This window comes from Clavelina lepadiformis, chromosome 8, assembly GCF_947623445.1.
Source record: "Clavelina lepadiformis chromosome 8, kaClaLepa1.1, whole genome shotgun sequence".
Lineage (NCBI taxonomy): Eukaryota > Metazoa > Chordata > Ascidiacea > Aplousobranchia > Clavelinidae > Clavelina > Clavelina lepadiformis.
Window position 1 is genome coordinate 17,161,437 of NC_135247.1, and position 23,982 is coordinate 17,185,418.

Here is a 23,982-nt window from a genome sequence, read left to right on the forward strand (position 1 = left end):
CAGCAGTACGGTACCCAATCTACTAATTCAAGCTTAGCAAAGCTGGTATGTCTATGCTAGAGTAACTCGGTCATCAAAGTTGTCACGTAGCAACAGATGCATTTGGCTGTGTCAGCTACGTTATGGTATGCTACCATACTTTCAGATCTTATTCGCCTACAGTTTAAACTTTTGAACTCGGATTCTTTGTGTGTTCATTTGCTGAATGTTTTTATATGAAGGCCAGGGTTAAGCTAAGACACGGTTGCTTTATAATTTCCAAAAAAATGTCTGACCAAGATATGGCATCCAGTGAAAGCGTTCCAGAAGTAGATCCTCCTCAATCCTTGGAAGATGGAGTTAAAGCAATCAGAATCACTGAAGGCCCTTTGGATGAGGTACACATAGATTCGGGACATTTTATCTTATGTGTGTGTAAATACATTGTTGTACCTTGTAAATGTTTCATTTCTATTTAATTTTCATGGGCGTGGACCTGCTGACCTAGGTGTTAAGTATTATTCAGTGCAATTTTTGCATTAGGGCAGTGCTACTCAACCCCAGGGTTGCGACCCAATTTTGGGTTGCGACTACATGTAGTTTACGAAGCCTTTTATAAATGAGTACCACATTCTATTGCATATTCGTTTGACGTTTCTTACTAACGAATTCTTGTAGCAACAAATTGATGATTGACGAATATCCCTGTGACATTAAAACAGTGGTGGCTTGTATAGTGATGATTACATGGTTGGTGGCTAGTACAGTGTAGTATTTTTTCTCATTTATTCCAGAAGAAAATACGAGAACATGTTGGTAATTTCCAACTAGAAAAATATTAGGAAAAATCAAGGATGAAAAGAGAAAAGAGTTGGCACGCGCGCAGTAATAGCCTGCTGCTTGATACTGCCTGTCTTTGTAAGAGTGGTTTTTCTGCACTTACATCAAAGCATAGATGAGAAATTCTCTTCAGCCTGAACATAATATGAGATTGGCACTGAGCAAAATTGCCCCAAACTTTAACAAAGTTGTAGAAACAATACAAAATCTAGGCACTCGTTAACTAAATTCGGACTTTCCGGTGTTAAATTGTCTTGCTTACGTGTCATTCACTCTATGCTTACAAAAAGTTGTGTGAAATGTAGTTGGGGAAATAAGGTCATCAAACCTTTGCTATTAATTTACACTTGATATATGGGTCGCTGCAAGGAAAAGGTTGAGAAGCACTGTATTAGGGCATAGATAAAAACTTTGATGTATCTTAGCTCCTGATATAAAAAACTTTGATTTATAGACATAATATTGAGTTGCAATGGTTCATGGAAAACTTTTGTTGTTTTGTATACTTTGTAGATTCCATGCACATCTGAGAAAATAACGCAGAATTCATCGTATCATGTCATTCCAACTCCAAACCTTGTTCGAGTTCCAAAGTTGTCTTGCCAGGAAAGATATGATATTTACTGTAAAGAACTGAAAATTGCGGAATGTCGACCTGCCCAGGTGAATATAATGGCCTACTTCTTATTTCTACATATATAGTTTCAATTTTGTTGGTTTAGCACTTTGAACATCTAACTCACAACTAAGCAGTAGCTTACATATCTGAAACTCAGTGGTGCTACAGTATCGAATTAATGCACTTGGGCAAGGCGTTTATAACACTTAGTACCAGTAATTCTAGAGCAAATATTGTGAAATTTGGAAAAAAGCAAATTAAGTAAAACTTAGAAATAAAAATACTTGCATCATTTTAGTAATTGTGACTCAAGCATAGAACAATAATGACCAAGTTTAAGACATTTAAAGATTTTTCTCAGTTCAAAGATGAAAGTCTGGTTGCATATTGTTTAAATCTGATCACCAATGTCACGCAACTATTTCCGGAAGCATATAGGCCTATGTATAATGTGTATTATGTGTTTCACTTAAAAAACAAATTTTTTTCGTCCAACATACTGTTGATGTGATTCTGAGACTATTTCTTATCTAATTACATATTTCATAATAATTTGTCACACATGTATTATTCATGGTGGCTTTTGTCTTATATGATGTAACATCTTATGACATAAAAACGAGAGTTTTTTAAATTTTACAAGGGTTTATTATTCCTATCATCAAGACATCAACATGTTTGCATTCTATTAATAAATAGGTTTTAAGCCAAGTTCATTGCTATTTGGAAGAAAATCTGATGAATAAAAAATGGCTTGCACTGTGGAAAGGGCCATACAACGGTCATTTTCGAACAACGGTTGACATTTTGGTTGAGGTATGCGGTATTACCATTGCTGTGTTGTTAAGTTCTGTATTTATAACAAAAGTTAAGAAACCTTAGCTGCGATGTAATATAAATCAAGAGATTTACTGCAATGGCTTAAAAATTGTAAATAATTATCAATTTTATTTCTATGCGCCGTGTTCACCGAAAGATTTTAGTTCTAGCTTTTACTTTTTTTCTAGGTGGACGATGTGTGTGCAGACCAGGCGCATGTGTCTCTGTTCGAACCACTCGTATGCAGCGAGCCATCGTTACCTAAAAACGTAATCGAGGCTCAACTTGATGAACTTGACTTTACGCTCGACATAGTAGAGCTCTATCCTGTGACGGTTATCGATGACAGTGATAGTAGTGATGACGACGATGATGACGACGGTGTCTCGAAGTTGGAAAACAAGATTCAGGAGGAGGTTCATCAGAGATTCATCGCTCAGGTCGTGGATAACGCAAGATTTTTCTTCGAACACATCCGTCGGGACTGGGACGATGAGGATGACGGTGACCATGCATTCGATGCTTACCTCCGTGCCAGACTGCGCCTCTATTATGATGTCATCAGTGGCCTTGTACCAGCTCCGTTGGTTGCCAGGTAGGCAGATCTGTCAAATGGAGCGGACCTCGCTTACTCTTGCAGTGTTTACCGTTATTTTCTTAAATTGTGAACTGATAAAAACAAACAGGTGACGGAACTGCTTAAGACCAAAAACTTAGAAGATCTTTTAATAATTTTAATGACATTTCATTTTGAAGCTTATCAATGTTTTTGGTAACTTACTACATTTATACGGTGAACATACATTCTTTCATTTTCAGATACAACCGAACCATGGCAAAGTACTTTGTACGTCGAAAGGAACTGCTAGATTATCAGGTACAGAAATTGTTTACTGCTGAGGTGCAGTAAATTTAATTAATGTGCAATTGCTTCAATGCAAATGCAACAAAGCGATGGACCCCAAATGAAACTGCAAAGTGCTTGTTTTGGAACGCTTGAACTTGCTTGAACTCTAGTATTGATGGAAACGTCCGGATAATTATTACTATTACATTTTTTGACAACAGTAGATCGCAAAACTTTCCTCTCAGATGGTTATACTTCTCACTCTCGAAAATTAAACAACACCCCAGTTGATGGCAGCCAATCACGTTACAACGTCAATCGGCCCGTAGTATCGAATAAGATCTTTTGACGTAGTTGTCACTTTCTTTTGTTAGTCTCGCATTCAAAGTGAGGGGGAACCTACCAATACCGAAGCAGTTGAATGTTGGAGGAAATATTATGAAGTTCTTATGCTCAGTGGATTGTTGCAGATTTGGGAAACCTTACAACTGAGGTAAGTGACGTCATCATTTGTCACAATTGCTTCTGATTTGTGTTACAGGCAGCCTCATATGCATGATTGTTGTTTACTGAAAAATTTGTAAATACGGTACATATACTTCTGATAATAATTAAACTCAATGTAGTTGGACCCAGTAATTAAACTGAACTAGAAATCATTTAAAATATCAACCATGAAATGCAGGGTTAAATTTACTTCATAGTATCATAGACAAAGTGTAAATATATTTTTGTTATCTCCAGAGCGGATGGTCCATGTTTCCCCCGAGTTTTAAGGAGAACAAAAGGGCCTCGAGAAGACCAAACCACCGTCACTCATATCGTAGCAGAGAAACTCACCCCATCGATGCTGAAGGACTTTCCAGACGATGCCGTTATGCAGTAAGTCAGAGTGTTGAGTATTTTAGTGCCTTGTAATATGTTTGAAATCTGTGTGCCGTAGTTTATTTTGTTTCTAACAACAAACCGCAAACCTCTCAACGTTCTCTCACTTTATGTTAATATTTGACAGGCAGCACCATAGCCCACACACTGCACTCAGACAATGCTGTGAGGGCGATCTCATCATTATTTACCCGGGTTTATACAGCGGGGAAGGATTTCATGAGCTAACAGAAACTGTCACTATCAGAGGTAAGTTTGGCAAAACCCTGCTGAAAAGTATGATCTTTTCTCTTCAGTTAGATTGCTCTAACGGTATAAGTACTGTTGCAATGCCGTTGTGGTTTTTGTGCTGGATTGTTTGGCCTGCACCCCACCTTTACCAGTACAAGACATTTGACTAATCCTGGTGGTTGTTATGCAGGAGAAGGTGACAGAGATGAGATCATCATCGAAGCAATCCCATACGATGATCTTTTTGTAAACATCGCCTCAGCTGATGTTACTTTGCAAAACATAACGTTTGTCCAGGTTGGTAAGGTCTTATTTTTCATTGGCTAAGTGCCTCGTGGCAATGGTTTGTGTAATCGCTCCAAGCAACGTATATCAACATTGTGAAGCATGGGCAGAACTCAAAAGTTTAGCTTTTATTTGTTAGCATCAGCCTGAGATTGCTTTGTTTAATTGTAAAATGACAATACATGATTTTCCATGTTTGACGTATTCATTTTGCTAATGTCTTCCTAATTCGTGTGGAAGTTAATACAGTCATGTTAGATTGCTAACACCAATTAAAAATTATTTTCAAGCAACTAGTTCTACTTTTCCGCCTTTTACCTAAATTAAACTTGAACTTCTAGGCGGACAATACTGAAGGAATACTTCGAGTCGAAAGCGGCCATGCCAACGTCATAAACTGCTCGTTTAAATGTGATGGAAACGGCATCAGTGTTTGTGAAGGTGCTACGCTCGTCATGACAGATAGCACTATTGCTAATGCTAAGGTAGCGTGAAATATCAGTAAGAAATTTGGATTTTTTTTCACTGTTGTCATAACAGTAGGGCACAATAAATTGTTACAATACAGTAGTAATGTTGTCAATTGCCAAGCATCAGCATATTATTCAAAGCGATTATGGTGCTTGCATGTCAAATTTTCTTCACTGTAGGGCGCCGGCGTTGAGTTGATGCCAGGATGTGTAGCTGATCTCAAAAACAATTCAATCTACAATATCTCAGACGAGATTGAACACAGTGAAGCGACTGAACTCGTTGGAAAGGGCGGAGTCCACATGCATGTGAGGGTTTAGAAGAACTTCACCACACTATTATACTGTTGTTATTTATGGAATTTATGTTGTTGTTTAACAGCTAATAACAGCAAAAACAGTTTACTGTAGATACTAGATAGCTTGTCAAAGGTTACATTAAACTTATTACCACGAGTTTTTACTACCTTGAACTTGTTTCTTCGGGTCATAATCTTAAGCCTGTCTCCACTAATTACAAGTTAACCTTTGACTTGCTGTCTACTCTGTTTTATTAACTATACTATTAAGGGTTAGTACAGATCCATTAACACTGTTTGATAAGATAATTAATCTATAACAACGGTTGAAACGCAAGAAATACTTCCTATATCACAAAAAACATGACAATAGTGTTTAACAGTAGTTAGGTTGTTTCTAATATCTTTGCTTTCACTGCCTGTAGGTTGTTGATCCGCCAAAACTGCATCTGAGTGGAAATTTTATTCGTAGCGAGGGAGGGTTTGGTATCACTGTCGGCCGCAAGAAGACGTCACGCTTCACTGCTATCGACGGGTCTGACATGAAGAGCGACGGAGGGGATGCCCCAACTATGAGAAGTTTGAATGAAAAAGGTTGGTGATATTTTTACTGTTGCTTTTTAATGAGAAGTTTTTATGTGATTGTTCATCATTAAATAATTAATTGAGGGTGTAGACGTGGCAAGGTTCTTCTAGTAATCTAGTTCATGCCGTGTCAGGCTCTGATATATTTATTTACAGTGTGTAAGTTTTTTAACTTTCGTTGACTAAGCTATTGTTGAAAAATTTACTAGAATATTCTCAAGTAAAAAGGCAATCGTTTTGTCGTTGTTACTCTATAAATACTACCAAGTATACAACTCTTAATTCAAAACTTTTTTAAGTTTTGTCGTAGCAATAAACATCAAAGCTCTTACGAAAGAAATTAATATGTCACTTTGATAACCTTATTACCATTTAAAACTTTGATAAAGTACTCTGCTTTTAAATAAATATTGAATCACTTTATTTTATGAATATAAAAGTTTTGGTTTCATCAAGATAATTTCTTCATTACAGTTGATGAATCTTTGAAAGGTCTCTTGAACGTGGAAATAGAAAATAACACAATCGAAGAAGTTAACGCTTGAAGTGCCAATTAGAAGAGGTCTGCCTCCTTCGAAAATCCACAACTTGTATATAAGTGTAGTGTACCAGTCGATACGATATAGCTGTTTTTTATAGTTTTTTTTGTTTTCCTACCGCCGTAATTGGCTTCGGTTAACCTTTGATTCATATTGGCGTACTATCTCGCACGAAAAATTCTCGAAATGTACGCCACCTTTTTTCATCGACGGTTTTTTCACTTCACTGTAGTTGTGTAAAATTTACCTAAGCATTGTGCTTTAGAGCTTTTTAAACCGTTGTTATAATCATACTGTGCCTTTGTTTATTTTCTCCTAGCTTCTTCATGGCTAAAATTTTTTCGGTGCTAACTTGCAGAATTGAGGCAATTGGAATATTTCACTATTTTTAAAATTACTGTTACGTCACCAAATATGCTGTGATTTAATAATCTTTACTTTGATATGAATGAAGCAATGTTGTAATAACCAACAACTTAACCGGTTGAATTTTTATTGTAAATCATTGTGACGTATTAAGTGTGTAGAAATACTCTGTAAGCCTACTGCAATATTGACCAATCTGTTACCAGACGATACATCTATTACTAGCATTGTGACAAAACACGGGTAACGATTGTGTAGTAGCTATAGCGTCATGTCATATGTCTTGTTCTTTTCAGTTAATGACTGTGAATTCTTGTTGTGATAACAAAAGGTTTTTCTTTATATTCATTAGTTCTTTTAGAGTTTTCATTTAGTTTTTCTAATGCTGCTCCAGTATGATTTTACAAAGAAAATAAAAAGTTTGTTCGTTTGTATGAATCGCGTCTATTACAGACAACAGTTAGATAAGAATGTGTGATGAAACGACAGACAATAGGCAAGGCTTATGCATTGTACATGCAATTTCTCTTACGAAAAATGTCGCCACCACTCATACCGCAAACTTAGTTTATTACCGATAACTTTCAATGGAGTTTGTGTGCTTCCTACCAAGTTACACAGAAGGTGGCCGTTGGCAGTGGTTATTGTCACAAGAGAGCCTGACCTGCGATTATTATTGCGTTTGATTTCGTCCAGGGAGAAACTAAAAACGTGTTTTGTGACGTTGAATTCATCAGCTGTATGATATTATAGGGTCGTGTTAAGAAAGCTGAGGAAATCGCGCAGTTCCGTTGACTGACCCAAGCACGGTCCACTGTGGCTTTGTTAAATGAATGCAATTCAACCCAGTTATAAGATTTGCTAAAAACAGTTTGAAAGTACAATACTCCAAAGATCTTCTTCAATACAAAGACGTGCCAGTCGTGGACGAAGTTCGACATTTTCACTGGGGAATTAACAGCAGCAAAAGCAATTGACGTTAAAATAAGGATTTCCTTATGGGAGAGAGAAACTAATTCCCCCCCCCCCCCCCACCCACCTCAATATGCTTGTCATAGATTCATTAAACAAGAATAATAAAAGTTGACCAGAAGCCGATCAATGCTTTTTTAAATCGATGTGGAGGTGTAGGTCCACACCGTGTATAAAGTTATCGTCTTTATGTAATGACTTCACACACCTTACTTAACAACGTTCGACGAGGTGTGGAAGTCAGTCTATAGGCCACCTTACCGCTTTTTAGTTCAGCTACGTTTAGTACTTTAGGTGTACTTAATTCTTGCACATCAGATTTCTATAGTGAAGGAAAATCAAAGTGTGACAGCAACATGCTCCTGGCGAAAGTCGTTCTGTTTTATCATGTCGTCTCCTGGTTCAGGTGTGCTCAGCACGTATCTGCTGTTGGCCCGTATACTTCGGTACCTGTTGGTAAGATTGATTATTCTTTTATTTTCGTTTGGGCGTTAGCAATTTTAATAAACTTCTAAACGAGTGGACGCAGTAGTGTTTGTAGCATGTGCAGCTTTAGTATAGGGATTGTAATAACGAAAAGTTTATTTAAAGATTAAGTTTCCCGTTAAAATTACTCCAACTTTTGTTGGTAATGTGTGTCACAATTTCTGGCCGCCTTTAAAAAAACGACTTTGTAGATGACGCACAATACCAAAATTAACAAAATATTTCTTGATTTGGCGCACATGAAAATGAAGACTTGTACAAGCTCTCTGCCATTCCAGGTGCAATACTTTCGGAAAGCAACAAGCAAGCATATGCGCTCTTAAAGCAAATGTCCCGACGCCATAATGCTAACGTAACAGGATTGGCAGTGGCCACTGGTAGAGCAAAGAAGCCCAGAGTACAATTTCAAGCTTTTTTGCTACCTACCCAAGCTAACAACAGCTTCCTCATGGGCCAAGCATGTAAGTCATAATCCAATCTTTGCCACCGTCACTGTTAAAAACCTTTTACGTAACAATGGACTGATTTTAGTTTGTGATCACGCTTCCCACCGGACTCAGTCCATCATCGGTTTCTCTGACGTCACGACCGCAAGAACTATGATTTCTTTTTCCGAAGCGTTTCAAATACCGTGGATATCACCGAGGTAGCTTAAGGTGTCTTTCCGGACACTGAATGACTAATAAATGGTGGTCGCTCAACTCACGAACGATTTAACCCAAAACGTATTAAACCCAGACAAATTCAACCCAAAAATAATGTTGGTTGGGCCGTTCTGGGTTGAATCGTCTCTTGGTTGAAAGGACTTGGAAAGTCCTGTGTATAAAAACATGCAAGTCTATAAAAACTAATTCCACTTCAATATTCATAGTTTTTCCACTGTCACTCTCTCGTCGCCGTATCTGATCTCTATTTACCCGAATTTGGAAAGGCCGCTGCTGAGTCTTGTTAAGAAGTTTAAATGGCCCCGTTTCACGCTGCTATACGACAGTGCTGAATGTATTACTGATTTTCTACATTTAATTTCAATACCGAAACGACGAAATGTGCATCGTCTGTTATTTGTAGCTTTTTCACAAAACATAAATGAAAAACAAAATATATTAGAGTAGGGAAATGAGAATCTAAAAAGCATAGAAAAAATCTTAAATTGAAATTGCATCGTCATATTTTTGCCTTTAGCACAGCACTTATATTTATTTTTTCCTGTTCAAGTGCATTTGCCCTTGGCCGGAGCGTTTGAATTTAGCTTGACTGCAAAAATTCCCATTCAAGCACGAAGCTTGGAGGCAAAGAAAAATATTTTGTCAACTTTAAAAGACATGGCCTGCAACGATGAACGTCACATTATAATTGACCTTGGCAGAACACGAGCATTGGAAGTTCTCAACGCGGTATAGATTTTATTTGGTTCTACTGTATTATTGTTAAGCTATATCTGTATAAGTTTGAATAAGCCAGGCCTACCTCAGGTTTCGACGAGTGGTTCATTTACCTGACTTTTTTTAGTGTCGATCGTTTTTTATTACTTTGCGCGCAGTAAGAATTAAAATGAAAGGAATGTTTTCGTAGATTGCGATATCGGTCTTTTCTTTTTTTGGGATGGTTTGGATTCACCCTCTGGTGACAGCTAGGCTAATTTAAAGAATTCATCATTTAAAAAAGTTTAGGATTTTAAAAGTTTGCAACGTTTATTTTTTCTTTCGGCACTATTCTATGTCTCACAGCCGTACAATGCAAGTCAGAAGTAAAAATGTAACAAGATTTCACTAAAAATAACGTTGAAATATTTCTCTCTTTTCAAAATACGTTTAGTTCGTCATTTGGGCTGTGCATGTAGCCAGCCTATTTTTAACGGTAAAGGCTCATGTAGCATCTTCTGTTACCACGCTTCAAAGATGTTTTTTCAACAATAGGGCATTTTCCACTTTCAGGTCTTAGTGTGCATATCACGGTGATATGCTTTTGTGTCTTGCATTTTATTAGATTGACTTCCAGTAAGCGACTTTTTAAGTCGTCTCCCTGGTTATTCACCGATATTGTTAATCTCGGACCCACTGGACGTACGTTTTAAGAGCTCTGACATGAAAATGTTCCAAAGGGAACAAAAAGCTGTGCCTATATAACCCTTTCTCTTAGTGTGGTTGTGGTTGGCCTATTTAGGCCCAATAGAATGTATCAGCTGGTCTCATAAAACGTCGTTTCGACAAGATGCCACAAGATGCCACGCCCTCTTCATTGATATGACGTATTTGTCGGTTTAATTGCCGTCGGGATCAGTTGTCATTAGTTTTTTGCAAAGAGAACAGACCTGCCTTGACCTAACAACTGTATTGACGCGCTTGAGATAATCAATAAATTACATTATTTCTGTCTTACTGCTTATTCTTAACAATATTTGAAGACAGCATATATTCACTCACTGCTTTGTTTCCAATTATGATTTCACAAAGACCGATCTTTCCTGTCTCCCAAGAGAATTTTTTAATTGCTGTCTAGCTCAAAAGTTCCTTTGCAATAAATTTTACAAAATTGTTTCAACTATAAGATATAAAGTATTAATAGCTTTACAATACATAGCTCTGTTTTTATCGGTATCAAAATTTAGCTATAAAATATTTTGCAGCTGCATAAAATGGATATGCTGTCGGCTGAGTATCACTATGTCTTCACAGATCCGGTAAAGTTACGCTTAAGCTTTTGGCATCTTCGTCACCATTTTCTGATGTTGTTGTTGTACGTGTATGCGTTGTAAGCAAACGTTGTTGAAATAATGTTGCAGTCACTAACAATTGGAAATCTGTCGAGATATGCCTACGAGGAAAGCATCCTCACATTTCTCAGTCTAGTCGATCCCGTCAGCAAGTCGGAATTGAGCCAGTACAACCGTGAGCTTTATCCCTCAATGACCGATGATGAGGATTCGCAACCGGACACATATGAAGTAAGCCTGTAAAGTATAAAGGTAAAGGATTGTGGTCTGAATAAACCCGTATGATGGATAAAATACTGTACTAAAAACAATTGGGCCATGAAATTAGGAAGGTTTTTTGTTGTCCAGTGGGAGAACGCTTTAGTCTGCGATGCTTTTAAAGCCATGGCACTGGGAATGAAACAACTAGCGCAAACAGACGATTCCTTTCTCTTGGAAGTTCAGAATGAAAAAGCTCTATCGTCTGTCACGTGTGATAACCAGTCGCCTCCAGTTCCTCTGTCGACTGGGATCAATGTCAGCAATGCCATCAAAAAAGTATATTAACTCAGCAAGTATTTTACAAAAACACGATTTGACTTTTCTGCTGCTTGCTGTTAGCTGTTAGCCAAGGCTTTGGTTAATTCTATTTGCTGTTTGAGCAGGTGTCACTCAACGGCGTGACAGGTAAAGTAGCGTTTGATGATAGCGGAAGGCGTATAAATTATACAGTGGGTGTATTCTCCCTCGGTCCCACCGGCATGCGACATACAGGCCAATGGACGGATCAAAACGGAGAGGGTTTAGGTGTCTTGGAACTCAGTGAAAGTATCCACGACCACGACGAACCTAAGAAAGAAATTAAAGATCGAATTCTCATTGTTACTACCATAATAGTCAGTAAACTTTGGTTTTGTGGTCTGGTGGTTTTTTGATCTTTGCCAAATAATCATTTACGTATATACAGAGCTGATTTTCGATTCAAACTCGAAAATCAAATCTTCGCGTTCTTTGTTCTCGTCTATTTTGGCATAAATACATATTTTACTTTTCCATGCCCCAGTATGAGTAGTGTAGTTATGGGGCTAACTTTTCATGGCAATTTTGCAGGAGGAGCCGTACGTATCTTACAAAAAAAATTGGAACCAATTTGAAGGAAACGATCGTTTTGAAGGATTCTGCGTCGATCTGCTGCGAGCGATCAATACGATTGCTCCCTTTAAATACATAATAAAACCGGTAGATGATGGTCAATATGGTTCCAAGAACGAGGCAAATGGAATATGGAACGGTATGATAGGGGAAGTGAAATATCAGGTACTGGAACACCAAAGTACAGTTTCATTCTCTATATCCCGTGTACATTTTCATTTCCTGTGCCTAGCTGGTACTTAAGTACCAAGTGTTACCAAGTACCAGGCTGGCAACATTTTTTTTGCTCCGAGAGACCAAAAGTGTTGTAGATATTTACATTAGTTTCTTCAGCTGTAGTCAAAATGGTTCTCAACATTCTGACATGTCTTGGCGATCGGGTGACGTCATAGGCTACAACTGACAACTTGCGAAGTTCCTGAAAGTCGTGTTATTTTTGTGGCTTAGAAAGCTGACATGGCCGTCGCCCCTCTCACAATTACGTCAGCAAGAGAAGCTGTAGTCGATTTCACGAAGCCTTTTATGACCCTTGGAATCAGCGTCATGATAAAGAAGCCGGAAAAATCAATGCCTCACATTTTCAGGTGAACCCCCTAAATTAAGATTTTATTTCCCATTGCAAAATGAAAAGGTTATAACTAGATAGTTAATAACTTTTTTTTGAATTCAGCTTTCTGGAACCTCTTTCCAACGATATATGGTTGTGCATTTTACTTTCATATGTCGGCGTCAGTGTCATGCTCCACTTCGTAACCAGATTAGGTCTTTACAAACGGCCAAATGGCTTATTCACTTTGACTATATAATGCATGGTTCAATATTATTGTTTTTTAATTCTTACTTCAAATTTTAATTTATTCAATATTGTTGTTTTTTATTCGGTGACAATCTTATTCCAATGTTTATGACTTAATAAGTGATAATATTATTATGTTGATGAAATGATTGTGCTGGCTGGGTGCCTAAATCAGCTGGTAGCAAACAAATGAAATCTGTTGCTTAGGAAGTTTTCTTAGCAAAAGCGACGGAGATGTCGATTCGTTAGACGACTTCGGGATTATGAATAGTTTCTGGTTTTCCCTGGGATCGTTTGTACAACAAGGAGCCGACATCTCACCTAAGTCGTTCTCCGGTATTTTGTTAAGTATTTGTATCACTTATACACACGCACTTGTAAAACTGAAATAATTCTTTGTCTTTGCACATATTCCTATGCAACTTTCAGGTAGACTTGTAAGCGGAGCGTGGTGGTTTTTCACTCTCATCATCATTTCGTCTTATACGGCCAACCTGGCTGCCTTCCTCACCGTGGACAGAATGGTTTCGCCCATATCGGGTGCCGACGACTTGGCCAAGCAGATATCCATAAAATACGGAACCTTGAAATCCGGTTCGACTGTTAACTTTTTCAAGGTACTTAATAACAGTAGGCTTCCTAAGACGTAGCCTAAACGTCATAACGATAGGAAAGCGACCAAACAACTTATACTTGGTATGATAACTCCTAAGCTTGGGAACTATTGTAAACTTATTCGTGAGTTAGTCTCCAACTGCAATACGGTTAAGGTTATTCCCCTATTTGTGTATAGCAATCGCCCCTGCCAACTTACAAAAAAATGTGGGCGTTTATGAACTCTCAAACGCCGTCGGTGTTTGTAAAGTCCAATAAAGACGGGATTGAAAGAGTGCGAAATAGCGGTGTAAGTTGACTTCCATTTGATTAAATATATAATTATTTGCTATCCTTTAAACAGTGGTTAAAGAAGTTTAAAGAAGTTAAAACTTATACCTAACAAAGCTTATTGTGTGCAGGGAAAATACGCGTTTCTTATGGAATCTTCCCTGAATGAATACATGGAACATCGCAAACCTTGTAACACTTTGAAGGTCGGCCCCAATATTGATTCCAAGGGTTATGGGATTGCTCTCGCAAAAGAGTCGCGTTACTAGTAAGGACAGTATGAGGAGCAAAACATAAACTGTTACGTTTCAAACAAAAAAAACATAATGTTTGTATGATCGAGCAATTCGAAGCAAAAACACTAGAACCAGATTGGTTGGAAACAGTTTTTTTTTTAAGAATTGACTTTCGAAAGCGCTAAAAATTTTAAGAGACCGCGACAGACTAACTGCTAATGTTTTGCTGTTTAGTTGTAGAAGTATAAATTTTAAGAGATACTCGGACAAATTTAAGATGCCGTGGATAATGGATGTCGACATATTTTTTGAGCTGAAATTATACTCATTCTCGATCCAAGGAATGCGACCTTGCATTAAGAATGCGTAGAGTCATTACCTGATAAGCCAATTAAAATTTTTGAATGCCATTTGAATATACAGTCAAATCCGCTTAATTCGGACACTTTGGTTCCGCTCACTTTTGGCCGAATTAAGCGGAGAAACGGCTTTGTCCGATTTAAGCGGAAAATCAATTGTTCGTTTCATGGTCATGCATAAAGGCAAAAAACGCATTCAAAATACTGTACTGTTGCGTAATAAATGAATTGCAGCTGCGCTATACTGCAGTAACTGGCACTGATCGCATAAAACGTCTTCGTTTACTTTAGTGAGCAATTTCAATTTTTGTGCTAAACTTTTCTGTACAATTTTGTCCTACAAGATGGACGCAATTGTACCGAAGTAAAAGCGACTATGAAGCTGGCACGGCCTTATAGGAATTCATTGTCGATTGTTACTGCATCGATCGTCATTGTTTCACCATAATCGCTCATAATGCAATTGCATCTTGTCTTAAAACGAACGAAGTACTGTTTATTTTGTCATAACCTAACGATGGAATTGCGAACCTGTGTCCGAATTAAGCGGAGAATTGTCCGAATTAACAGGAGTTTTTTACGTTCAATTTTTACTTTTGTTCCGTTCCCGAGCATTTTGGCCGAATAAAGCGGTTGTCCGGGTTATCCGGTGTCCGAATTAAGCGGATTCGACTGTATAGCAAGTTACAAAATTTTTTCTGTCAGTCTATATCCCGAGAAGTTTTACGCGATATTTTTACGCTCAATGCTATACTTGACCTCAAAGTACACGGCAGGTTAACCTTAAGATTTTTTTGACATACCAGCGACACCATCAACTTGGCGATATTAACTCTCCGCGAACAAGGGAAGCTCCAAAAGATGAAGAACTACTGGTGGTACGACAAAAGCGAATGTGGCCCCAGCGAGCAAGCAGCACCGGTGAATAAATAATCTAATATTTATCCTTTCAGTTTTTTCAGGCTTGACTTTGGCAAAAGCTAAGAACTTTTAAAAGACCGCGACTTTTAAAGACTGAAAATGTTAATTTTTTGGAGTAGTTGTAAAGGCAAAAATTCTGAGGGATCGTTGTACAAATTTAAGAGACTGGTTTCGATCCCCAAAAACACGCCATGGCCAATGCATTTTTTCTTGTTTTGTGTCAAAATATGTGAAAAATACAAAACGATAGAGATTATATCTAATAAAATAGATTTATTTAATAGAAACCGACTTTACATAGGTTTGATTTAAAACAAAATAAAAAGTATATTAATGTTACATGAAAGCAAAAAAGCAATCTTTCTGTGTTTGTTGTTCTATTTTTCAGACCAAGACTCCGGCTCTGGCTATGAATAACGTCGCAGGCGTATTTTACATCTTATATGCCGGTCTAGTACTTGCCATGTTTTGCGCCGTTGTCGAATTCCTTTACAAAGCTAGAAGCATACGAAAAAAAAGGGATAAAGAGAAGAAAGTTAAAAAAGGTACACCTGTAAAAATGTTCAGTTCACCAATACTTAACTTATAATAATATACAACTGTTACTGTGTAATGCGAATGAAGATAGCCAAAGTTGTTTTCAAAACAAGCATTGCCGTTTAGCAATGCCGGAATCATTGTCACTGGCTGGCAATGAAGACCAAGGAGAAAATCTATGCTCAAAGACAATCTTTCACTTGCCGCAAGATGACGACAATCGTCTAATGTTCAATTGACGCTTTATTAATTCGTTTTTGGTGTTGATTGTTGTGATTGAAGAAATAGTTAAGCAGTATTAAGCAAATTAGGCTAAGGTTTTTAACATTTTGTTTCTAACAAAGACGCGCACATTTGCTTGGAAACCGAAGCCTATTCACACGCCATGAACCTGTATATGTAGCTGTTTAAAATGATCCGTGTTAGAGGAATGCATCAACCGGTGTAAGATTTGTAAAAATATTTTCAAACCAAATATAATTCAGTGTTGTGATTTTTTTTTGGTATTTTGTAAAATACTTTTCCTTAAATGTTGAAAGATATGTATGAATATACGATTACGATAAATGTAAATAAAATCAAACAGATTTGTCCGCTTTGTCTTTGACGATTTCGTATTGTAATGCACTTTTGTGTTGAGTATATCTTTTTTTTTGCAGCTGTATTTAACAAATCATTTCAAAAGAAGATTAAATTACGGATAACACCTTATAAAACTTTTTCGATCAAATTACTTAACTTCCGTTGTGTACAGCAATGCAATAACCCCTTTATGCTGGTAAATACTTTATGAATCATACTTTTAACCTATTCATTACTTTACTTTATATTTTATTTTGGGAAACATATTTCTACATTTATAAATGCAATGTTGCCCACATACGCAAACTCTATTGTTTTGTGAACTTATATCATTTGCTATATTCGATATATAAGATGTTGTTATAAGTATGTGAATATGAAAATTATTGATATTAACGTAACTATCTTTTGAATTCTGTTGAGAATATAAAGCAACCAAAAAGACAAATTGCTTGCAGGCGAGATAAGCTGGTTGGTTACCGGTCTCCTGGTTACATTTTCAATTACTTATTTGCAGTTTAGGTAATTGTTTTGGCGGCTTAGTTGTTAAATTACCTGGCTGTTACTTACTCTTAAAAGGATGATTTAAAGTAAATTCGTAGGAATGTTAATAAAGCAATGAACGTTTCCAAACATTGATATAAATTCTTATAAGTTCAAATAAATTGATCAAAAAACCGAAATTTATGTTTCTCAAAATAAGAAATACAAACAATGAAATTGTTGAAAGTGTTCTTACAAACTAATTTCCATTCAAACATAGGCTACACATTGGAAGGTTAGAGCATACATTTACAAACTATTCACCAAATTTTAACAATAGGTCTTGAAATTAATTATGAAGATCCCACGAAACCAATAACAAGGTTTCCCTTTTAAATCCTCCGATTTCGCAAACAGATAAAGCCTACAAATCTGTTTGGTATGTGCTGACTCATCGATCAGGCAAACACGCAAAGTCACGTACAACATACGCCGAGTATGATTCGTTTTAATGTAAACTATACAAGCCTACGTTTTTCCGAACCAATGAAACTTCAGTAAATCAAAATAACATGTGTAAACTATTGTTTTCTAAATCCTATATAGCTTCTTATTCAGCAAGATTATTCTCAGCTCTCAGTAATTTCAGGGTGGCTTGAAAACCAATCCCAAAATAAAACCACGCAGATAGGAGACATTGAAATCTTTATATAACTCGCGGTTTACCACCAGCCTTACAACTCGTCTTGGCTAATTTTGTATCAAACGGCGACGCGCGTGTAAGATTATACAACAGGAAAACCTCCGACAAACAAATCTAATAACAACGTGACAAACAAACACAACACTAAATAAATGATAACTTTGTGATAGCAATAAAATTAACTATTTTTTCTATTTATCGTTAACTGAAAACGTTGCTAATTAAATCCCATTTGACGATTATCTTACTCCAATATGTATTATTCTGTTTGCATGACAGAGTTGTTCCATTGATGAGCCTTTTAATACAAGCGCGTCCATCCGCCACTGACAGGCTCTTGTTATACTACAAGGCATTCTGATTCTTGATAAAAAATCTGGTTTTTGAAAGTGTCAGTTTTTTAAATGCGGATCTCCTTCCATTCTGACCTGGGTTGGGCTTAATTTGATTGATCGTGCAATTCAAGGTCAATTTCAGGTAAAGTTAAACATTTCAACGTGTTTTTGCTGGAACATAACGCAACAAATCCTCTTAACAGGCTGATAGAAACGAAAAAAGTCAAGGTTTAACTTACATTAGTATAATCTTTATCGAACTCTAAGAAGGAAAAATTCCAAAGTAAATCATTCACGTAAACTCGGTTTCGATGCACGACATTTGACCGGAAAAAATTCTGATCTGATGTTGAGTTTATATGATTTAGCGCCGCGGGGTCAAGACGGAAAAATAATTGTTTACAAAGACTGGATTTCACTCGAAGCAGTTTATTGAGGTGACTCTACAAGCATCTTAATACAACCATTTCTTTGTTTTGTGGTTGATGATAGATAAAATAAACAACTTAAAAAAACAATGAGTCACATTGACATCCACTAATGGTCAATAGTCAACAAACAAGTAGCTGAATAGTTATCAATCAAGAAGTGATATACATGATATACAGAATTTGCTGCTGCTTAAAGTCGTAAAAAATGTTCTAAGATTACTATGAAGAAGCTCCACAAATAAGAAAGGTATTTCCATTACCTCTACCGGAACCAAGAGCATCTAGGAAAATATCCCGAAGCCAGGAAATAAATATAAGTTTTGGAGCAATTATAAACATTTTTTACCGACGATGTACATTTTTTCACAGTTGGTCTGAAAAATTTAGCATCCTTACCCACTGCTGGTTTACTGGTATGCCAAGTTGTATTAACGAATTTGTCAAACTTTAAGGCAAAGGCCAAAAGACTATGCAGCAAGAGAGAACGTGAAACACAATCACCACAGGTATAATAAAACATTATCAAATTGTTTAAAGTTGAACGCAAGTACCGAGCTAGGGTTGATGACTATAGTTTAACACGTTTCCATGAATATTTAAGCAAAGTATATAGACAGACTTGTAAGCAAATTCACCGAAAAACACATTTATAGCGTATAATATAGCGGATGAATGATTGGGTAACGACAGACGCGCTGAGATTTTAAGATTGTCTGTAACCTTGCCCTACATTCTAATAAATGCTTTAGGCATCAGGAAATATTTTGTTGTTGACACATCAAGTTCTCTCCGCGTCAATTACATCACGTGATTCGCTTCAGGGATTACCTGGAAATCTCAGAACCGAATAAGGTCAAAGTAGCATTGTATTGCGGCTCATGCTGTATCTCTTCTATATATTAGCTAACCTGTTTGAAAGATATCGTAGCTTTTAAGAATGGGAAGCACTCAACTTTAAGTGTCACTGTGTTCTCCAGCTACTGCATCTTAGTAGCTTAAAAAACATTGTATGTTCTAGGAATTATTCGAAATACCTTAAAGTCACTTATACATAATGTTGCTGACAATCAATTCGCGTGCGACCGCCGCAGCCAAGCCCGCGAGTTCATCCGCTTATCTTTGTTTTCATAATTACCCTGGGCGTTCCACACGACGACTTCGTGCGGATTCTTATACACCCCTGGTGTAGGTTGAGACGTATTCTAGATACGAATCAGAAGCGAGAAAAAAATTTTCCTACGCTTTGGTTTGTTTTGGATAATAAATTCGGCAAGTTTTTTTATTTTATTTTAGAATTTCTTTCCGTAGAATTTTGACTACCTACGTCTTACAGGATTCGTTGTGCTTATATCCAATTTCGATACCAGCTGCGCTTGCGAATGCTTCAACACAAACAAAGTCAAGAACTTGCAACGAAAACAAATTGATCGCGCAAGGTCTTTGATAAAGTTGGTGCACTAGATGCGGGATTAACAGGAACTTTGGTGATTTGGTTGCATCGGCACTTCAGTATCCGGACTTGCGGTGGCGCCCTTAACAGAAGAGATACCATCAACGTGTTAGCGCCGCGAGTCTAAGCGCTCTAGGTGTAAAAAGAGTGGACGGGCATTAGTTGGCCAATGCATGGCAATATCGCAGGGGAAATCTTTCAGCAGTTTGACACAGAGCCGGGATTCAACGTATTAGCCGTAGAAGGGAAGCTGTATCATGAACAGTGGCGATGAGGAATTTAGGATTTTCGATAATGTGACAGCTAATGCTTCACAGAGTTTTATGAACGCTACAAATAACGCCAGGATGCGTATGCGAAGAGGTCCGACCCCTTCTGGTTTCAAGGAAGATGTAATGACAGCGGCCCTGCTTGCTGTAACCGCCTATCTGTGTATTGTAACCTGCTGGTACCAGGCTAACTACGTTCAGAAGAGGCTGGCAAAGACAAATAGACTCTGTGTGGCCGTTATGTTCACTTTATTATTCCGGGAAATTGCCTTTGAACTTGAACTAAGACTTGGAAACAATTCCACCTTGGCTTGTAACATATGTCAGGCCTTAGTCACCTCACTCGGCGCATTCAACCGTATAGTACCCTTCATTGTGCTTTGGTTTCGACAGAGAGGGATTTACCGGGGTCCAACCCACTCGAGAAAGGTCAAACGCCTGACGAAATACATCGGCATAGCGTCCCTGGTGTTTGTGGGACTAGTGGTGTCAATAAATGCATTGTTGTTAATCATTCTTGGGAAACTGTCATCGACGCGGTTTGGTTGCATTCCACTCAACGTTCAGGTTTATTTGGAAATCAACAACGCACTGTCGCCAGTCTACTTTGGGTCTTCGGTTGTGATACAACTTACCATGTTAGGGCTTGTGTTGTACCCTATTGTCAATCACCACGCCGCTAGAAGTCACGGGCCAAAGGGAAGGCTAAAAAGAACTGTTGTTAGGCTGGCCCTCTGTACGTCCGTTTGCGTTTTGAGTGATGTTATATTTCTGGTCTTAAGATACGTTCGAACTCCGGGCAATACTGTAATGACGCGGGCGTTGTTCTCTTGCTTTGACGACGTCATTAAGATAGTGGCTGTGCTGTGTTCCTTTGCCAATTTTCCAGCGAGACTTTTCCCGATGTTCTTCCGGAAAACGAGCGCCGAAGCACGGCAGACTTCTCGCAGAACTTCCGTGGTCAACACCGTAACGACGAGGAGAAACTCAGTGGACTTAAAAACGCGATGCTCGACAAAATCTGTGACTTCAAACCCATCTGTGAACTATTGAAGACGAAGCATATTATATGAGGGCAGTTATTTATAGAAAAGTTTTTATGAGTCTTTTATTAATATTTTTTAAATTCCGTTTAACACTGTGATTTGAATATTAATAAAAAAATGCAACATTCCAGCAAATAACCGTAGTAAATGAGTGTTTTTTGATTGAGGTAGCGTAAAACAACAGCTTCGATGCTTTTGAGGCGAGTAATACGATATAAGAGCAAATCTCCAAAAGCTGATAAGAATTTCTAGGAAGCTGTTTACGAGGGAGACTTAGCGCTAAGTCCTGTGATAGGAACCTTGTCAAATTAGTTGAATGTTTACGCCGCAATCTAAAGCACTTGCCTCGAGCACAGAGTGGCGAGTAACAGATATGAATTATGTTGAAGTGATTAACTTTACATAAAATATGATTTCTATTTCGCTTTAGAAATTAAATTTTTTTCAAATCCCGTTTTGATTTTCAATAAGTTTGACTCAAAAAATTACTCGTTAAAATATTGATGGAACCTATCTTGATAAGGTATACTTGAAATAAACCAAGTCAAGTGACAACAACTGTCAGGAACAATGGCATTGTGAGAACTTCTCCCCTTACAAAAGCTAATGTATGTCACATATCTGGCGAATATATGACAACAATACACGTTGTGACAATCTGATATTTTAACAGACAGTTTCTCCATAAAAGCAGCTCTTATAATATCTTGGCTTGACTGAATTCCATCTTCATACAAAGCGATTTTAGCGACATCTAGAGAGTGGAAAATAGACTAGAAAATCCGCATGGAGTTAGGTGCGTTCAATTAGATAATGTGTGACTTGCATTATTGGGAGTAAAACGATTAAACACAAGGTCAGTGTCAATTTGACCCACTCACACAACAACTTACTGACGAGGAAAAGTCTGTGTTGTAATACTTACAACTTTTCCTGCGCTCTAGGCCCGGATTATACGAGAAGTAGTCGGAAGAAAGCTAATGATAAAAACCGATAAAGATCTTTTAAATACAAAGCACAATAGATGCAAACTCAAAGTGACCGGAAGATTAACAGAAAATGGGGAGAAGTCAACAATGCTGTTAAACTAAAACAGCTGACCTTTTAGCTTTCACATTCATTAAAGTTGGAATTAAGTCGCGTAATTTCTTGCTACGGCCGGCCGTAATTTCTTATTTTTTGCTTGTTTTTATAGATGAATTATCTGGTAAGACCGGTTCCTGGCATTGAAATGACGCAAAGGTTGATTAAGAAGGTCATTGTGAAGACATCTACTCGGAAATTAACAAGGTTAATGCATTGTCAAGTACACATTATTACAGCACATCAAGTACAAGGTAATTAAAGATAATTTGAATCGTTTTGCTACTTTCTCACTTTCTTGAGCTGCCTAATTTGGCCTTAAACAACGTTTAATACATAAACTTTAAACGCGTTTGTGGTCTTCATCATGAAATGTCGGCGGTGTTTAAAGAAATCAATTAAAGATAACTAAATCTAACTAAAGCACTTGGTAAAACTTCAACAAGTTCATCAAGTCAAAATATATTTTTTTCGATCACAATCTGCGACACGTCATCAAAAGAAGTGTTTCTCATCAAAAGACGTATATATGAGTTTCCACTTTTGTGTATTACTTCAGCACCATATTTCAAACAAATGCAATATCAAAAATATAAACAGGAAGCTTCATGGCGTGGAATAAGTTGACAAAACACTATATTACGTCATTTGTTTTCATAAGTGCACCGTTAAGCGACAAGAGCATACATTGAGACATCAATTATTGAACCACTGGCCTAGCTAAAGCCTGAAATGTCGCCGAGTGTAATTCATCATTTATAATCTGATGTCGTAAGTCGCCGGTAATGAAAAGTTTTTGGTAAAGACAAAGCAAGATGCTTCGATTCCGTTCGAAAGAGATTTCTTATAATTTTAAAAATGAACTGACTTCAACTGATTAAAATGCGAGACATGAATAAATTTTGTGTAAGATGTCCGTTGGGAAATGAGTTAGAAAGCACAAAATGGATTCGAAAGCAGATTTAGAAAATTAAAGTTTGTCATTGCAAACCAGACCAGATTTTAAATTGAGGCAAAAAAGTTCAAATATATATAAAACTCGAACCAACTTTTCAAAGCCTACCACAAAACGTTCGAAGTTTGCCAAATTTGAATACTTGTGGTTTTGTCAAAACAACCTGACCAGAATTAATTTGGGATAATTGAAGAAAATCAAGAAATTAATGAATTACATCAAAAAATCAAGGATTTTTGAAAAGGGTTCAAAATTTCCACGTTACATGACGTAATAAGATGACTACAAAACATTAAACCCCAAACATGCATGTAATAGATAAACAGTAATAATAATAAACGGTATAGGCCTGTGTAGTTATAAAGAACAAGAATAGAACATCAATTAAGTTTTGCAGACATAAATGCATAGTTGTCGGATGAATAATCGCAAAGATTGTAAAGGAAAAAGGCAGCTGGTAGCTATGCAATATCAAACCATACGACGGACAGGTCTATACGTTACTATAAAATGGAATTAGAAGAATTTTTTGCCATGGCTGAAGATTCCATCTTAGCTCTGACACATCAAAATCAGAAGCTATAATTTTGAGTCATGTTGGTACGGTATAATAAGAAGGTGTTTTCCAGCAGCTTTTAAAAACGAGTGAGAAAAAAGATATAGTTTTATGCAATTATTCCAGTAGAAAAAAAGTGGTCGCTTGTATAAAATGTTCTTTCTAAGAAAGCATTCATCATAAAATTCTCAGGCACAAGATTTGTGTGCTTGTTCGTTTACTTGGCTCGCAAATTTCGCGATTATTCGCCGGTAACCTACGGTCAGATTGAGTGAGGGCGATTTTTAAA

General features: G+C 37.2%; 2 protein-coding genes across 2 annotated transcripts; both read left to right on the forward strand.

Moving 5' to 3' along the window:
- The first annotated feature begins 200 nt into the window (after positions 1 to 200).
- On the forward strand, positions 201 to 7,198 carry LOC143469457 (testicular spindle-associated protein SHCBP1L-like). Its single transcript, XM_076967150.1, has 13 exons — positions 201 to 377; positions 1,333 to 1,482; positions 2,138 to 2,254; positions 2,446 to 2,852; positions 3,077 to 3,134; positions 3,479 to 3,597; positions 3,849 to 3,986; positions 4,117 to 4,238; positions 4,411 to 4,517; positions 4,847 to 4,990; positions 5,156 to 5,284; positions 5,700 to 5,868; positions 6,334 to 7,198. Exons 1-13 carry the CDS (start codon positions 216 to 218, stop codon positions 6,402 to 6,404), a joined length of 1,893 nt encoding a protein of 630 aa, XP_076823265.1. The 5' UTR covers positions 201 to 215; the 3' UTR covers positions 6,405 to 7,198.
- Positions 7,199 to 7,956: 758 nt separating this feature from the next.
- LOC143469790 (glutamate receptor 2-like) lies at positions 7,957 to 16,819 on the forward strand. The gene is made up of 19 exons (XM_076967607.1): positions 7,957 to 8,192; positions 8,501 to 8,683; positions 8,754 to 8,868; positions 9,094 to 9,221; positions 9,438 to 9,616; positions 10,849 to 10,902; positions 11,005 to 11,166; positions 11,284 to 11,472; positions 11,580 to 11,810; positions 12,025 to 12,231; positions 12,514 to 12,650; positions 12,737 to 12,828; positions 13,070 to 13,198; positions 13,292 to 13,479; positions 13,656 to 13,766; positions 13,879 to 14,015; positions 15,149 to 15,263; positions 15,652 to 15,808; positions 15,927 to 16,819. The coding sequence occupies exons 1-19, from the start codon at positions 8,093 to 8,095 to the stop codon at positions 16,037 to 16,039; spliced, it is 2,727 nt and encodes a 908-aa protein (XP_076823722.1). The 5' UTR covers positions 7,957 to 8,092; the 3' UTR covers positions 16,040 to 16,819.
- The last annotated feature ends 7,163 nt before the right edge of the window (positions 16,820 to 23,982 follow it).

Excerpts from the sequence above, each read along its gene's own strand:
- LOC143469790 (XM_076967607.1), top strand. The coding sequence starts at position 8,093 with ATGCTCCTGGCGAAAGTCGTTCTGTTTTATCATGTCGTCTCCTGGTTC. Across the intron at positions 8,684-8,753 it reads CTTCCTCATGGGCCAAGCAT|TTTGTGATCACGCTTCCCAC; the intron begins GTAAGTCATAAT and ends GACTGATTTTAG. Across the intron at positions 11,811-12,024 it reads TCATTGTTACTACCATAATA|GAGGAGCCGTACGTATCTTA; the intron begins GTCAGTAAACTT and ends GCAATTTTGCAG.
- LOC143469457 (XM_076967150.1), top strand. The coding sequence starts at position 216 with ATGAAGGCCAGGGTTAAGCTAAGACACGGTTGCTTTATAATTTCCAAA. Across the intron at positions 2,853-3,076 it reads CCAGCTCCGTTGGTTGCCAG|ATACAACCGAACCATGGCAA; the intron begins GTAGGCAGATCT and ends TTTCATTTTCAG. Across the intron at positions 3,598-3,848 it reads TGGGAAACCTTACAACTGAG|AGCGGATGGTCCATGTTTCC; the intron begins GTAAGTGACGTC and ends TGTTATCTCCAG.